Source organism: Cyanistes caeruleus, chromosome 12 (genome assembly GCF_971803275.1).
Source record: "Cyanistes caeruleus chromosome 12, bCyaCae1.hap1.1, whole genome shotgun sequence".
NCBI lineage: Eukaryota > Metazoa > Chordata > Aves > Passeriformes > Paridae > Cyanistes > Cyanistes caeruleus.
In genome coordinates, this window is record NC_141712.1 from 15,908,456 (window position 1) to 15,926,317 (window position 17,862).

The following is a 17,862-nucleotide window of genomic DNA, read 5'->3' on the forward strand; positions in this document are numbered from 1 at the left end:
GAAAAATAGAATTTTTTTTGATTAATATGTGCCAATCTCAAGTTAGCTGTTTTTTATAGAATATTTACTGGTTTTTTTCCTATTGGTATGGTAGCTAAAAAATAGCATGTACTGAGAATAGCACTTACTCTACTTTTTATTTCATGAGTTACGTAAGTTTCACCATCAAAATCAAAGCAAAAAGATACCTATTAACCTTAACACTTCCTTGAGTCGATTCATTGCATTGCATAAAGCTGTGCATTACATAGTGTATGTTTTTAGCAGAATCACCAAATCACAAATGCTACTTTTGGCACTAAATGTTGTGCTCGTCCATCCCTTTTGATGATTTGTATTCACTCTGGGGTTATAATGTTAAACAAGGGAATCAGACAAGCTTCATAACACATTTACTGTAACGTGATACTGTGAACTGAACTTGCTGTTATTTATCTTTTTTTTATATATTTTCTCTTGTTCCAGCATAAAGCCAAGGTGGAGGCAATGACCTTAGACCTTGCTTCTCTTCAGAGTGTGCAGCACTTTGCTGAAGCATTCAAATCCAAGAATCTGTAAGTACTCAGAAAATTAGATGTAATAATTTCTTGTTATTTTAGTGTCTTTATCAGCTGAGCACAGTTGGCAGAATCACCATAGTTGGATGGATCACCAACTGCAGTTAGTGAATTATCTTTTCACAGGATTTTTTTTCAATGTAAATTAATTTGTTTTTATGCAAAAAAAAAAAAATTACAAAAAAAATTACAGATCTCCTATTATTTGATGTGTAGCCTCACTTTTAAAGGGCTTCTTTACCTTGTAGCTGTTGAAAAAGACCAAAGCTGAATTGCCTAAAGACAGCTCAGGCAACTTTTAACAGTTTTGCAGTAGTTTGGAAGAGGTCAGGGATGAACAATTAGTGCACTATGTTGTCTTACTTTGTTTGCTAACCTTCTCTCTCTCCTTTTCATTTTCAAAGCTTTAAAAATTATAACTCTACGAGCCAGACAGCTCCATTTTCCAGACCTATAAGTGGAATAGTCCATAATAAAAAAAAAGAAAAAGGGAGGAGGTTATGATATCACTTAACATTAGACAAATGTATATGGAGATAACCAGGTTAGATTCCAAGTGGTTTGTTTAATTTAGCTTGAACAGAGCAGTGAATGTCTGAATTGAAGGAGTTATTTGAAAGCTTTTAAGTTCTAAGTCCTGACAATAAATTCTACACTTTGTGCTTTTATCCAGTTTGACCCATTGATTGTTGTGAGTATTCAAACTTAGCTATTTTCTGCAACTATTTCTGTAACTGATATGCATCTCACTGTTCTTCTCGAGAGAATATGACCTCTTAGGCAGCTTTGAAAATACATTGTCGTAGAGAAAATATATAACAAAGAGTGTTTTTTTTTACTTTTGAAACACTGCCAAAGCTAAATCTCACATGGATAGACAGATGACATTTTAGTACTTATAGGTCTTTTAGATTCAAAGAATTGTCAAAACTGACTTCTAACAGAAGTTTCTTTACTGCCAAAATCCTTAGTATCAATATTTTCTTATCATGTCATCTTCATATATTAAAATTTCTTGAAAGACAAATCCTTGCAGTATTGCTGCTTTAGTACCAACTTGGTTTTGTGGTGTGAGAGCAGTAAGTGTTTTAATTTAGAATCTTCATGCTTTTAATATGCTACATTTCTTTAAATGTATGGTGCAGTGGAAAGTCAAAACAACCTTTCTTCCAAATGCAGCTCTTAACCTGATTTGTGTGCTGTAGCTCATACCATGGTTGTCCTAGCTAGTCCATTAGGTATGCATGTTTATAAATCCGTGGAAGTGAACAGGCTTAAATCAATTTTAGCCAGAGAACTTAGGAAATGAGAAGATCTAGAATCAGTAAAACCTGTTTTGTTTTTGTTGGCATACCCTGTTCTACCAGTGTAGGTCTGTTAAGCTACATTGTCAGTGATGGACAGGCTTTGCTAATGTTTCACTCTCATTTTATTTGGAAAAACATTTAGTAGTAGACAACATCTAAAGCCTCTGCCTTGCCTTCAGGCCTTTCTGTCTTAAATATGTGCTCAGATGTGCCTGTGTCTGGCAGGACTCATCCAAGCGTTATGCGAAAGTCTATGTTCTGTATCTGTTGTGAGACTTGTGGGGCTTTGACCAAAATGAATTTCCAGTTATATTTTGTTTAAAGCCTGGGGCTGGCTGGAAACCAGACCCCACACAGTGCCTGTAGCAGTGGATCTTTTATCTGATGCAGGTACAGAAGAGTCACCTTACAACCATCTGCACCGGCAGGAGCGTGGACTGGAAGACCTACCAGGTCTTTCTGACCTCTGATTTTTTTGTGATTTAACTGTGTCTGGATAAGTTTGGAAAAGCAATTTTGTGGCAGAGGCATCTTATTGCTGCAGTGGTGGGCCGATGTGTTTTGCAGCTCTAATGAACACTAACGACCTCTGTCTGTCCCCTCGTTCGTTCGTTCGTTCGTTGTGCCGCAGTGTCCAGAGGCTGTTGTCACCTCGGGGATTCCTTTGCACCAGTGGCTTTATGAGCAATTGGAAGGAATCTCACAGGCTCCAGTGACAGACTGAGCCTTGTTCTCTATGCTTGGGCCAGTCTTGTCAGTTGGCAGCCAAAATTTCTGAAAAGAGGTCGATATCTCTGTAGGAGAAGCACATTGTGCTGGAGTCCCTCCCTGTCCCATGAGGGACCTGTCACTCCTGTTAATGAGCGTAGGAAATACGTTAAGGGAAGAGGGTTTTCTTTCTCTTACAGATTTCTCAATAATAAAGCAGGTAGGAAAAGCAAATGAAGTGTTTTTGTTTTTGTTTTTTCCCCAAAACAAAACTATTATTTGAGTCCTGAGCTGTATAGATCTTGGTTTCTGGAAAAAACTACAATACTTCTAAATGTCAAGGAGAAATTTTGTATGAGCGCACACATTTTAATAAAGACCTGCATTTTATTTCTCACAGCATTTAATGTGAAGAGGCCTTTATTTTTCAGTGCTGAAGATCTTAAACTTCTCTGTGCAAGTAGTGATATTCTCTGTTTAATGTCCCCAGTTCACTGTTGGTTTCTGGGACACTGGTATTTTCCAGAACATGTTGGTCTTGGTGACACATGACCTAATAATTGAAAATTTATAAAATAGGTAATAGATAGGCATGCCTTCTGAAATTCTGCTTTTCTGGAACACTTTGTGGCTCTAGGTGCTATTTTTTGTCAGCAGATGTAAAGGTGTGCTTATAGTCTCATCCCAGCCCGGGACCCTGTTCTTCCCTGGTTGATAGCAATTGGAAAATAGTCTTGAAGAACAGATCTCCTCCTGGGTGAGAAAACTAAAATGGAACAACTCCAGAAAAAGGATCCCTAAATTTCATTGAGTTAGAACCTCTTGTAGCTGGGGAAGCTGGGGGCTTTTGTATTGCAGAGAGCAGAGGGGAAATTGCTGAAACTGTGAATCTCTCGCCTTAATCAAATAAGTTGTAGAGGAAAAAAAAAAATCCATCTTGAATGTGCTTCGGAATCTGAGAGATTGTAGAAACTACGTGAGGAATGAAGAAATGTCATCCTCTGCTCAGCAGGAATTTAACAGGGCTGGTTGCATACAGAAAACAAGTGATGCAACAGAGGGAGCATTGAGAAAAACATAAATAATGAACGGGAGGAAAGAGTTATTCTGAAAAGAAATATTTAATATCAATTGGAATAGTACTTTAAAGCTAAGAAGCCTTCCTTGTTTGAAAGTAAATGTCAGATGATTCATCTATAAATTATCATACTTCTGAGATTTGGTAGAAATCTTTTATTCCTATATGGATTTGTTAGGTGTTGTAGACTTGTCCAAAGATAAAATCTGAGCTCTGAATATATAAACACTGCAAATTATGCCATATTCTTATAAATATATTCTAGAAAATCCTTCATCCTCTCAGAAAAAGAAAAGATTTTTTTGTTTGCATTATCTATACTCTTGAGTTGATACAGCTGTTTCTCTTTCTGAGACTTTTTTATCCATGCAGTTTCAAATAAAGCTTTGGGCAGAAGGGTTTTGCAGATTATTTTAGATCCTCCAGTTCTGTGATTGCAGTGCTCAAACTTTCTCTAGGAGCAGGACAGTGCCCTCCAGTTTTTTCTGCTCTCACAGTTACAAGGATTCTGTGGACAAAATAAGGTAAAAACCTAAATTAATTTGATCTCCCAAAGTCAACTCTGGGAGGAGACAGAATAAAACAATACTGCTGTTTATTATTTGATCTAGCATTGTAGGACAACCTGAACACAATGTGATTAATACATAAAATGGGTGTCCCATAAAAAATAGTGCTCAAAGATTTCTAGCACAAAATTTTTTGAAGAAAGCCAGCTGTCTTTTGGCATTTAGTATTTCTGGCTTTTTTCCTGTGGATACATTCCACACTGGACATTTCCACCAGGAATGAATGAATGCCATCTTCCTTCCTTGTGAAGACAGTGCTAACCTTAGGATGAGAATGGGGAAAGAGATCTCAGTGAACCTAAATGGCTGGATTCGTTCAAGTTGCTTCTTCTATATGTATCAAATCTTTCCCCTCTGCTGCTTTCCAGCTCAGGCAGTTCATTGAATGTCTCTGTTATGGAAAGTCAAATAAATGATCTGTTTATAATAATGTTCTGGGCTAAGATGGATTTGGCATGAGCTGATTTTTGTGCAGCTGGCAGAGGCAGACCAACCAATCTTTCATATTAGTGTTTTGGAACTAAGAAACAGTGAATTGAATCTGCTATTCATTGAATGGGCACAATGTGAGGAATTATGGTTGGTATTAATCCCCCTTATAGACAAAATGACAGCCCTCCTGTGATTGTATAGAACATAGCACTGAAATTCAGTCAGGGTCAGTGTTGGATAGTTCAGAGTTTGTAGAATTGGTGTTTCTGTAGGAGTGCAGAATTGTGGATGTGGCACCTTGGTTTCTATTTCTCAGTTTGGCCATCCCATACTTGACTGAAACCTGTGTAATTTAACGGGGCACAGCTCTGATGTTTCAGTTCTAAAACTCCCAAGACAGGACCTGTTGTCAATATTTATAGACATGGTGTCATGGCATTTGCCCAGTTCTCATCACAAGAACACTTCCATGATCAAAACAGCAGGCAGGAGTGAGCAGTAAAGTTACAGATGAAATTTTATGTGCATTTGTAGTTTTCAGTGGTGCATGGTGCTGCTTGGCTTGAATTAAAGTTGCCTTCTGCCAAACAGTATGACTTTAATTTAATGTTCTCAATGTTTGAGGGAAAAAAGCTGAAATCATCCTGAAAAGTCTTGAATTAGTCCAAAGATATGAAGCCATGTTTGCCAATAGCTACTGCTTAGAATTTTCTGAATTGGTAGGAGCAATTCAGAATTATGCAGGACTTCCAGATGTAGATCTTCACTGCTGTTAGTTTCCTATACTTTAAGACAGGATTTTATTTTATTTTTTGTGGTAAGAATTGGCGTATGCTAACAGTTTATTCACTAATGATGTGTGTAGAAATATGGAAAAGACAGCACTTATGAATTATGATTCTCCATTTGGAAGTTTAGTCTCATTTTCCCAAGCAGACCCAAAATGGAGTGGGCCAGGTTTTCAGCTGGCTTCCTTAGCTGAGGCCCCAAACTCTGTAACTGCGCTCATTTTTCACGCTGCAGGCAGAAGTGTGCCGGAACATTGCAGGTGCAATTAAGATTTCGGAGCCTGATGAAAAGTCAATCCAGAATATGATTTTTCTGCATTTCCATATATTATAACTGACATATTGCAGGTGTGTTATTTTTAATTCCAATTGAGTGACAGTTAAATTGTAGATACTGTGTGATAAATTCTATGCACACCTGAGAATACATATGTAAAAATGGGATCTGCTTAGCAAGTTGTTACAAATATAACCTAAAAAATATAAATATAAAATATAAAATATAAATGATCTATATAATATAAAAGATCTGGAGAAAATGAATATATGATTCAGATGAATTGTGCCTTTATGCCAATATGTTTGATGGTTCTGTAGTCGACCTATCTCTACCAGAGATGATTTTTGCCACTGCTTATTGTCTTTCCAAGCCTGAGCATATTTTATATCACTGTACCACTCTGTTAACTCTTTGCCATTAATAGAATTACTTTTTGTGAATTAAAGCTAGTGACAGTTGAGATTTTACATTTATCTTCTCAGAGTTCAGTTGGCATCCTGGCTGTGCCACCGAGGCACAAACTTCTGGACAACATTGTGCATTTTGAGATATCAAAAGATTCCCACATTGAATTAAGAAACATGCATAGTTCAGAAGTTACTGTTGCAGACAGCACATATCTTAAATTTAAATAAGATCAAAGGCTGACTACATTTGAAACGTACATAATAATACTAGGTTAAAACTTTTTTTCTCTTTGTGGTGATGCTGTGCCTTATTAAAGCCTAGGAATTGGTTTTCTGCATAAATAGTTTTTCTCTTTTCTTCTTTCTTCTGTTTTTAAGCTCTCGTACACAATTACCCCTTTGTGGTAGCATGTGTCAAGTCATGTGGATCCAAAAACTATTTCTAGTATTTTATAAATGAAATATTAAAGATCTCAGAAGCTTAAGCCCTTCCCCCTTTTCCTGGAGGCAGAGATCCTGATGTTTTCATCAGATCACCTTCCCTTTCATCTGCTCTATCGTGGAAATACCTTTTGCCTCGGAATATTATTATTTTTTTTTTAAAGTCAAGTCCATATTACTTCACCGTAACTTTACATACAGTTGCACGTACAAAAATTATGAAGTGTTTTTACACATTACTAACAAAAAGAATTTTTTTGGTGTTTGTTACATAGCTTTATAACTGTGCTGTCCAAAATTTCCAAACCTGCCAGTTGTCTTTGGCCACTTTGCACTCACTTCACTCTGCCCTAATGAAGAAATCTTGAAAACCCTCCAGGGACTTCCTGCTCAGCACTCTGGCTCTTCTGGTGCCCATTCTCAGCCATGTCTGTGCCTAAATCCTGGGTGAGTCTAAGATGGCTTGGGGCTCTGTCTTCCTAAAAAATTTCCACAAGATGCACCAGTTGTGAAAACTGTTTTGAGCACCTAAATAGGTAAAATACGTATGATTAATATGATTAATAACTGATTAAAACATATTCTGTCACAAATATACCAAGGATTTTTGAGCATTGTGGCTTAATGAGTTTTGAGAAGCTCCGTGTGTTTAATTGATGTTGCCTTCTAAAAATTCTGAATTATAAGGCCAGAGTATTTAATTATATATACATTAAAATGTATTTAGTGTATTTAGTTAAATACTTTCTAGAGGAGATAATTAAAACACAGAAGGAAGAGCCTTCCAGCACTTGGGTAGGGAAGCTTCAATGCTGGCCTGAGACTGGCCATGGATCATAACAATCCAAAAATTTCTGTAATAGTTTGTATTTCTTTATTAGCTGTTGCCCAAAATCCCAAAGGATGTCAAGTACATTAAATTTCATCACAACATGAAATCTTTCAGGTCTGAATGGCAGCACGCAGCTGCTGTAGGGGCTGTCTGAATTCTGTTACAGCTCTATAATCTCTGGGCAAATCAGTGAAGAGTCATTGGCAAGTGAAATGCTCAAAATCCATGAGGTGTTCTATTCTTTGAATGATCAGTTGTGGTCTCAAAAACACTTTCCATAGGTTTAGCTGTTTTCAATTGAAAATATTACAAATATGTAATAAAAGTAGTAATTTGCCTTTTTTTTTTTTTTTTTTGTGAGTTGTAACTTTCTTTTTCTAACAAGTCCGTATTGTGTGCAAACAAAATTTATGTATTTAGAAATGCATGCAGAAACAACAAATCCTTCCATGGTTATTGCAAAAATGAGTATTTCTCTAGATCTAGCTTACACTTGTTTGTGACTGCATGTGAATGTGTGTAAATAATGATTTGCTGCCAGAGCTTTAAAAAGATGCACCACTTTGAGGCAGCAAGTGACCTTAGGTGGGCCGCTGAATGAAAATTACCAGATTCTGGATATTTTCATTACTGCTGTCTCTTACTAATTTCTGAAGCTGCAGGATGATGCGGGGTTATTTTGGTAGTTGTCCCTCGCCGTATAAGAAAGAAAAAATAATAAAGGGAAAATCATGACTAATGGATGTTTTCTGTTTAGTTCCAAATCAGTTGAGACCTCTGTTCCTTCTCCAAACACTTATGAAATTGTACACTGAAGATTCTAGAGAGGTAATGAATAATAATTGAGGGATGGTTGACCTATATGGCAGTATGCAGATGATGTATTGGGAAGGCACAGGAGCAGCTGCTCCTAGCAATTCCCGTGTATGTGTTATGAAGGAAGAATCTGAGCAGTTTCAGTCCACTCCTATTAATCTCTTGGAAGTGAGGCAAAAGTATTTGCTGATCAACAGTGTCAAATCCTGCAAAGAAATCCAGTAGGATGAACTGCAGAGAATTTTCCTTGCTTCTAGCAGGAGGTCATCCATCAGGGCTCTAAGTCCTGTGTTAGAGGCTTGCCTTAAAATGAAGCCTGTCTGACAAGGATCCACATTTCTGTCAGCTGGCAGTTGGTAATAAGGGTATTTTTTATGACCTTTTAGCCAATGTTTTTAGAAAAAGGGAAGATAGGCATTAAGCATTTGTTTCCAAAATTTGTTAAGCAGTGCGTTTTTTGTTTTTATTTTACATTGAAAAGTAAACATTTAAATATTTTTGTGTCAGTACTAGATTATACACGGTTCTGAGTTTTCCTGCTGCTGTCTGAACCCTGAGTTAGTGATTTTCTTGTTGTTTGGTTTCCTGTCAGCACTGCTTGTAAAACTGAGGGGGATTTCTGGAGAAGGTTGTTTAATTCTCTCATTTTCTGGAGAGCCATAAGCTTCTCTTGCCTGTCAGATATTCCCTTTGTGTATCTAGGCATTCCCTCATGGAAAGAAGTACAACTTTCTAACTCAGAGAAAGCAACCTGGGTGTTCAGGGTTATGGGGTGGAAAAGTTTGGTGGGCTGTGACTTTGCTTCTTTGTGGAAGAGAAGTCACAGCTCTGCCTTCTTTACTGGCCGTGACAGAGGTCTACAGTTGCTTATGGGACTTTGGGGATATGGTGAGGCCTTTTCTGTTGAATTTCTCTGTAATTCCAAACAGTGTGAACTTTTCAAATCGCTTGAGAAGTGCCCCAGATGGTGTGACATTCTGCTTCATGGGAAGATTTGAAAGTATTCCCTTTGCATACTCTCCGGTTAACTATTTCATTACGTTTGAAATGGGAGAACACCAAAGCCAAGAACTCTGTTGACATTTTGGTGGTGTTTGTTTAACCTCCTAGTGCACAGGCTACATTTGTTGAAAAATATTATTCTTACCTTTGCAAATCATCAGTAATTAATTCCCTTGGAAATATCTACTGCTGCACACAGCCAGCTTGGGAGGCTGCTGACAGATCACAGTTTTACATCAGGTGCTAACAAATTGATTATTAAATTTCATAACTAACTGATTTATAGCAACAATTTAATTTCTGTATCTCTCTAATGTATTCACTTGCTGTATTTTCAAATAGTCCAGAGGAGTTGGATTGCTTAGTTGCTTCTAATGGTGAATTGTGCACAGCATGTGAGATCTGAATGACTTCCCCAGTGCAAAGGTTAGTAAAGTATCACAGGCTTTGTAAAGTATAAGAATATTAGCTGCATCTCAGCTCAGGTATTCACATTTAAGATTGTCCTGGCTAATTCTACATGCTTTTTAACTTTCTCTAAATTGTAGGTACACCTTCCAGCTCGGTGAGGGTTTGCTGGGGTTGCTGTTGAAGTCCCAAGAAGCAGTGACTACCTGATAAAACAGATCATGGGCAGGTCCCACCTAAATGGTGCTGGCAGCCCACATTAGCTCCTTGGTGGGAAGGAAGTCACTGCCTGAAGACATTTTAAAGAGACATAGAGAAAAATTTTCACAGCACTCTGCAGGGTCTTAGCTGTAGTGTTTCCAGAAATATCTAATGGTGTCATGGTTAGAGGGAGCACTTGGTCATGTCAATACCAGGAGTAAACACTATGGAAAATTTCTTTTGCTGCTGATATCCTTTGTTGGCCTTAGCTGTGCCTTTGATGTAGAATTACAAATTATTTTAAACTGAGGGGGGATTTTTTTTTTCCTTGGGCTCAGGAGGAAGCCTCATGCAGATCGCAGCAATGTTTTAAATGAACTTGTGAAATCAAGGTCACAGTTCTGCTATCACTTGAAAATACTCCTGTCATAAAGGAAAGCTGCAGTGCCAGATGTGTGGTGTGAATTGTCACGTATCTTAAAAATTTTGTCCCTGCATAATGATATGTTCAGTGACACAGAGCTCTGCACCATTGAGATTAGAATCTGTCATCTGTGGCTGAAATTCATAACTGCACAGTGGCTGTTACCCAGGTAATCTCATTCATTTCCTGGTGTGCAAATGGCCGGGTCACAAAAACTTAGATGACAATTTTCAGTAATTGGACCTTTGTTAGCAGTCTGAGGAGAGACACCGATAGCTTAATGGACATGGATCCGAATCTGAGAGGTGGCTTTTCTCTGAGCTGAAATGAAACACAACATCAGTGTCTATTCATACAACCCTTTAGGTTTCCTTTCTGTGGAGTTATCTAGGAAAAAATCCTTTTTTATTTAGCATTTAAAACCACTAGTGCTAATTAAAAATAAAAGAATTCTAAAAGGGAATCTGATACTAACTTTTCAATACAATAACTGCTTAAAATATTTCTGTGTTTATTTTTCTGTTTCTTCACAGATTTTTTATAATAAAATACTGTAAATAATGGTAATTTTACAGTCTCTTATATCTACTTTTACTTTGAAAAAATGGACTTTGAAAAATACAAATTTCATAAAATAGACTGAAACATAATTTTATGTCTTTTATAAAATCCAATTAAATGTCCTAAAATTAAAAAAATTACTAAATTTTATCATTTTATAGTTCTAGAATATTCTTCTTAATTAATTGAGCTGACAGATTTAGGTGTAGAGTGTGTATTTCCCTTCTGCTAGTTATTGTGTAATTACAAATAGTGCAGGACACTACAGCTTGGATAGGTGGAATATATGAATCCTTTCTGTCTGTGATTTGTCACTTCCTAGTGCACATTACAATTATCAAATAGAATGATTGACTTTTAAAAAGTGTCATATTTGTTTTGGAGGGAATGGTGATGGTATTTTTGGTATTGCTACTGCATTCATGTGCTGCAGTTCTCTTACAGGAGGCTCTTATACCAAAAATTGCATCTGTGTTGGAGAAACTTGTTCCTTTTTTCCCAGCAGATGTACAGATCTGTAAATTAATTCTTGCTAGAGCTTTTCATAAAGTCTCTTAAGAGGTGATGAATCATCCAAAGTTCCATGCCCTCTCAAGCTTCAAGCAGCTTTGTTTTCCTCTTGGCAGATGCATCTCAAAACGGGCAAAATGAACTCTGGTTTAAATGATTTTGATAAAAAGTGCCTCAAAAGATCTGTTACCTTCTAAAGAATATGATCCTGCACAACTCAGTGAATATCCTGCTTGTGCTGTGCTGAGTGAGGCTGCAGAGATCAAAGAGCTGCCTTTTTTTGCCATTTGGTTTGAACAGAAAGAGCTTTGCCTTTGTAAGGACAGTCCCTCTTTATCTTCAGTTTCTTTTGTGGGTGCAGTATGTATGCACAGATATTCTGTGTACAGGTGGCACTGCCCAAAAGGCAAATCAAAAATCCAGCACTTCACACACGGAGCCTCTCAGAGTGCGCAGATGTTTCACTCTGCTTCTGGAGCTTTTGGTTAAAATTTTCCAGGCTGGCAAAGGAACAGATGATAGAATGTTAACTTCTTATTCAAGCACGCTACACTGGTAACTTCCCAATGGGCTGGAAATTGAAATTTATTTTAATAAGAAAACACAGTCTGCTCTTTATGTCCATCTTTATGCATTTCTTTCAGTATTCAGCTAAGGTGTGTTTGATTCCCCCTAAAATGAAAACTGAGCTATCAAAATCTGGTGCTTTCAAACATGCCAGAAGGAATATAATTACTTAGGTTTGTCTGACAACCTGGAGCTTCATGTTTCACATAATTTTCCAGAATCTCTTCTGCAGATGCTCAGAGTTGCAGTATACATGTCCTTCAATCATGTGGGGAAAGGTTCTGACTGTCTCCTGCCATGCTGTGTGTGTAGGGCTGTGAGGAGGCACTTGAGAAGGACAGAGGGCAAGCAATTATTTTTCCTAATTGTGCTTCATTTATTACATTCAGAGTTAGAGTTTATGTTGAGTGTTGATTTTGTCTCCTGGGATTGCAGTAAAGGCATAATAGGATGGAATAGGCTAAACAAATGTGACAGATCTTATTATTCTGGTGTTGGGACATCACAAGTGTTAGTGCAGGAATTGTTGGCTGTCATTATTTTGTGTGACTTTTCCAAATGAAATACACCAGGGTGAGGGATGCCAGATGCAGGCTCTCAAACCTGAGGTTCTCAGCTCAGGTAGAGCTTGCTGAGGTCTGCTGCGTCAGGCTCTGACTCAAGGACAAGAACACGCTGTCGGTGCCAAGGTTTGCTCAGAGATGATGCAATCTAACAAATGCAGATCCATCTGAGGTCTGAGGACCAGAGACTTTGCTGTGTTTCGTAAGGGTTTGGAAAGAGACAAGAAAGAACAGAAAGGGCGTTTGTCCTTGATCTTGCTGTGGAGGCTGGGAAGGCTGCAAGGTGTAGTATCCTGAGATTACACTGGAGACCTCAAGGAATTTGAAGTTTTCTGGACCTGTTTTTTGAATGAGAGAGGTATGTGGCAGCCTAGGTTCTTTTCTAGCTTAGTGTGGTAGAATCTTACCTTTCATTTCAAGTTCCTTTATCATGGCATTTCTATTTAAACTGCATTTGGTGAGTTCAGTGAGGAAGGATTCTGCCTCAAGGATCTCATATGTCTTGTGTACAGATTTTCCACCAAAGATTACATTGGATAATGTTTTTATTTTCCCATCTCAGTCTTGCATTTTTTAACACCATACTTCATCTGCTGCAGAAGTATAAAATGTGTACATGTGCCCTTTTGCATTGTGTCTTTATTTTTTAATCACTTGTGTCCTACCAATTGTGCAGGTGTCATGTACCCCATACAAGAAAGTGGCAGGAGTTGCTCCTCCCCCAGGAAAAGTTTCTTTTCTAAATGCTCCAGATAGAGACACTTTCCTAACTGGCAATTGGGAGAGCAGTGGTAGTGCTGTGTGGCATTTTGCCTTTTATTCTGTACCCTTTCTCCAAGGATGTGCCACTGTGGGGCTCAGCTGGACCCTGAGTGCGGCTCCTGGAATCAACTGGAATCAGCTCCTTCACCCTGTTCACACAGGGGTGTAATTACACATAGTTAATTGAGATTTCTTTGTCCTCTTTCGATTTTTTCAGGCCCCTCCACATCCTGATCTGCAACGCTGCGGTGTTTGGTGCTCCCTGGTCCTTGACAGAGGATGGCCTGGAGTCCACCTTCCAGGTGAACCACCTGGGACATTTCTATCTTGTCCAGCTTCTGGAAGATGTTTTACGCCAGTCATCTCCCGCCAGGGTTGTCATGGTGTCCTCTGAGTCCCACAGGTTGGTGAATGTTAACTTTGGTTTTGCTGGAATCTTTAATCCTTGGAGCATGAAACAGCTTCGGCAGAAGCACAGAAGTTTCTGAAAATGAAGGTCCTTGCTCTCAAGCATTTGCCTTTGAATAATCCTTTTAAAAATAGAAGCATTACTAATGCCTGTGGATGTTTCTGGATTTGGCTCTGTTGCTGGATAAAGCATGTTCTAGTTTTATAACAGTCTGTAGATATTTTTTTGACCATTCTTTGTGTGAATGCAGATTTTCGCCGTGTTTCAGACCACTCATTGATTTTGTGAGGAGATGGAATAATAATTGATTAAATCTGAATGGCACGACCTATATTGATTTGTCATTCAACAACTTCAACATCTTAGCAAGAAGAATGTGCAGATATTTTAGCAGGAGAAACAATGCAATTAAAAACTGCTAGATGAAATCCAGTTGTTTTATAATGAGAAATTAGGGAATTCAATGCAGACATTAGCTGTATAATTGTAAAATGGGAAGTAGTGTAGTTAATACATATTACAAATCTGGCTATGCCTCTTTTGGTGAATTTTTTAATTAAAATGTTAGATGCTCATCTTTTCTACTGCCAGGAAAATATAGTTGGCAAAAAAGATGTTGATGAGGTTTGTCTTATTTCAGATGTGCTTGTGTTTCTGCGTTAATAACTGAAAAGATGGTTTTGATTTAAATAAAGTCCCTTGTGCAAAATGAATGCCCCAGTTCTGAATTTTACTGGGCACAAACCACTTGCTCCTTGCTGATTTAGTTGAAGGACTGCAGGATTAAACCTATAGCATTCAGCTTTAAACATTACTGTTGATTTCTATTTCGCTTTTGGTCGTGTGTAGCAGCTCTAGCAAACTAAAAGGAAAAATGTGTGAGTGGCTTTTTTTTTTTTTTTTTTTTTTCCCCCTGTCTTCATATTTCTGAAATGTTTTAGTGACCCAGAATGAAGCTTATTTTTTTTAATCATGTTTCCATAAAATGTAACCCCAGGGACCTGGTAGAGAGAGACCAGCCAAGGGTCGGGCTGAAACCTTTATCACTTCCAAACACAGGGGCTTATGGTATAAATGACACACTGCAGATAGATTTACTTTTACCACTTTAAATTTATGATGGCTGAAATGAAAGGAAGCAATAGAAAATGCCAGTAATAATCCTCCCCACTGTTAAAAGACATGAAATGTCTAGTAATTAGGTGGTAACAAAATCTGGACATCCTTATCTTTGCAAATCACACCAGGTTTGTGAAAGCAAGTAGCAGAGTCCTGTTAGGAGTGAGGGCAGCTACTGCAGGGCAGGCGAGATAGCTCTAGAAATAAATCTGCCAACTCCAATCACTTGCCAGATGTGGAGGGCACAATGGGATATGTATAAATGAGCTGTTATTTAATGGGAGATTATGTTGAATTGTCAGATGCTTGTTCCCCCTTGTAAGTTTGTATCTCTGATAGCATTCTAAATGACATCTTTGTTTTTCAGTGCATTAAGTACTGTGTGTAACCAGGGCTCACATCTCTGGACATCTTTATCTGTGTTTTTGAAAACATTTTGAAAGTGCTCATTGTTAAGTCAGAGAGATCAGCCAAGGTTTAGAGAAGCCCATAAGGAAATAAGTAACAGTCTATGTTTGAATAAAATAATTAACACAACTAGTAAACTTCCCTTTTTCTAAGGAGTCCAAATAAAGTCTTGCAGCTTATGTTATCACTTAGACTGGTCACTGTAAATAACTGTGCTTTCCCCACCCCCAGTCTGTTTAATGGGAAGAAGTTGATGTAAGGAGTTAGTTAGGTATTATTAGATAGTCGTTCTTTCTGACCTACTTGAGAACTCTGTGCCTTAAACCATGTCGTAAAACAGAAAGTGTTGGTATCTAATTACTTCCATAAACCTTGACTGGATCTTTTTGCTGGAGTCAAGACCCCCTGTTAGGGGAAAAATAAAGTCCCATGTTTGCAGAAAATGCTATCCCACACTGCTCCAAGGCAAAATATTTATTTGCCTCTTTGGTTCTTCCTTCATTTCTAGTTATTTCTCTGGATTCAGCACAAATGGATTCTGTTTAAATTAAGCTTTTGGGTACTTTAAGCACGTCATATTAAAATCAGAATAATAAGTAGGTTGACTTTCCTTCTGTCTTTATTTCTGTGTTGTTAATTTGATTGTGCAGCCCTTATTCCCCTGAATGCAATGAGATTGACTCACACAAGCACACTTGCAGGACTGGACTCAAAATATGCCACCGTGTTTCCTTTATACAGTAACACACAAAGAGTTTTATTTATAGATTATTTTTGGTGTCATAAGTGATTACTTGTGGAATGAATATAGGAAATTCCTCCCAGAATAGTCCTGTTAAATTCAGAAATGTATTTTATCTAACTGAAAATTATGAAAGAGAAATTTTGTTGTTGAAATTGAAGGGCTAATTCTGCAAGACACAGAACATCCTGGATTCCTCTTGAGTTCAAATATTGTATTGCTTTTCTCTGAGCGTATTATAATTCTGCTCACAGAATGAATGTAGAAATTCCAGCTGATCTCTTCATTTCTGGGCATGAGATGCAAAATTAGTAAAGATATTTTAAAACATTTTTCTAGTGTGTACTATAATTATGTTTATCCCTGTTCTCCCCAGCTGATTCTGAAAACTGAGTATTAAAAAGAGCTTGCTAAATCCTTTTTATTTTTAGTAGCTCCTCTGAATGAAACATAGATCTGTAACTAAATGTAGTATTATTTTCTAATATTAACAGATACCAGTAAATTAATAAATGAAATTGTAAGAACCGAGAGGAGAAATGCTTTATGGAAATTTATTATTCTTTATCTAAATGTCTTTAGAACATTCACTACTTTGTTTCTTTCCTTTTTTTTTTTTTTTTAATAACAAACAGCTGGTGTTTAATGACTCTGTCAGACTCAATTAAAAAACGTCAACTAGTTACTTTGATTTGTGTTCAGCCATGCCATGGGTATACTTAAAAACATTATACTCTGCCAGAACTCATTTTGGCTTTGTTTACATTTATCTTTTAAACATATAAGACTATTGATGGCAAGTTACCAAGGTTATAACCCCTTTATATTCATCAATTTTTAATCTAAAAAAAAGCTTAAGAGGCAGTGAGACTCATCCATAGTTACTTGAACACTTAAATGCAAGTGTGCTGTGTGTGAGCACTGGATGAAATGATCAGGGGATGGGAAGAAGGGGAAAAGAAAAGAGAGCTGGGTTGCTCTGCTTTTAATGCAGAGTATTCTATCCTTCATTATTTCCTCCAAGCTGATTGTGCTTTTATGGACATATGGCAAAATGTGTTTGGTTTTATTTTTTTAAATTTAAAATAAAGTGTTTTGTAAGTTACCCACCATGTCTTTAAACCATCAAAGTGTTTTCTGAGTTGTTTTTCTTTATTATTTGCTGTTTCTAATTATCCAGTAATTTTACTGCCATATTATATGGGACTGTTCCTTGGGTCTCAGGCAATTTCCAGTAGATGCTTTCAGCTGCTAAATAAGCTGTTGTTTTATGTTGGTTCTGGCCAGGATCTACTCTCTTGTCTACATTTTATGTTGTTCTTAATGCGAGTGAAATTAACTCTGGGGTATCTAAGGCATATTTACTGTTTTTCAGATTTACAGAAATTAAAGACTCCTCTGGAAAGCTTGATTTCAGCCTGCTTTCTCCATCTAAGAAGGAATATTGGGCTATGTTGGCCTACAACCGCTCCAAGCTTTGCAATATCCTGTTCTCCAACGAGCTGAACCGACGCCTCTCCCCCCATGGGGTGACATCCAACTCAGTCCACCCTGGAAATATGATTTATTCCTCCATTCATCGTAACTGGTGGGTGTACACTCTGCTGTTCACCTTGGCTCGACCTTTCACCAAATCCATGGTAAGTGAATGCCTTGAACTATTTTGTGCATCTTCATTTTTTCAAATGGGGGCAGAAAAGTTGTAAAAATCCAGATGTATGTATCTACCTCTTGCCTTTTATAACCATGACCCTGATTTTAATGGCAAAAATCATTCCAATACTGTGCTCTAGAAGAGGATTCTTCAACCCCTTAAGATTTACTTTGTCAATCTTCTGTTAAGGAACCTTCTAAGATGGAGTGCATGACCTTGTTTGAATATATGATTTTCACTGTGATTAAGCACATCCTATGTCTTAGGTGTGGGATAGTTTAGAGTTATTTCTGTACCCAGGATACGTGAAACATCAA

General features: G+C 37.5%; 1 protein-coding gene across 2 annotated transcripts in view; it reads left to right on the forward strand.

Annotated features, from left to right (window-relative positions):
* The window catches only part of WWOX (WW domain containing oxidoreductase), a 474,933-nt gene that overhangs the window by 92,042 nt on the left and 365,029 nt on the right, over positions 1–17,862 (forward strand). For both annotated transcript variants that reach the window (XM_023934551.2, XM_086848248.1), the window contains exons 6-8: positions 466–554; positions 13,431–13,616; positions 17,267–17,531. In XM_023934551.2, the coding sequence (XP_023790319.2) occupies positions 466–554; positions 13,431–13,616; positions 17,267–17,531 (540 nt within the window). The remainder of the gene's footprint in view (positions 1–465; positions 555–13,430; positions 13,617–17,266; positions 17,532–17,862) is intronic.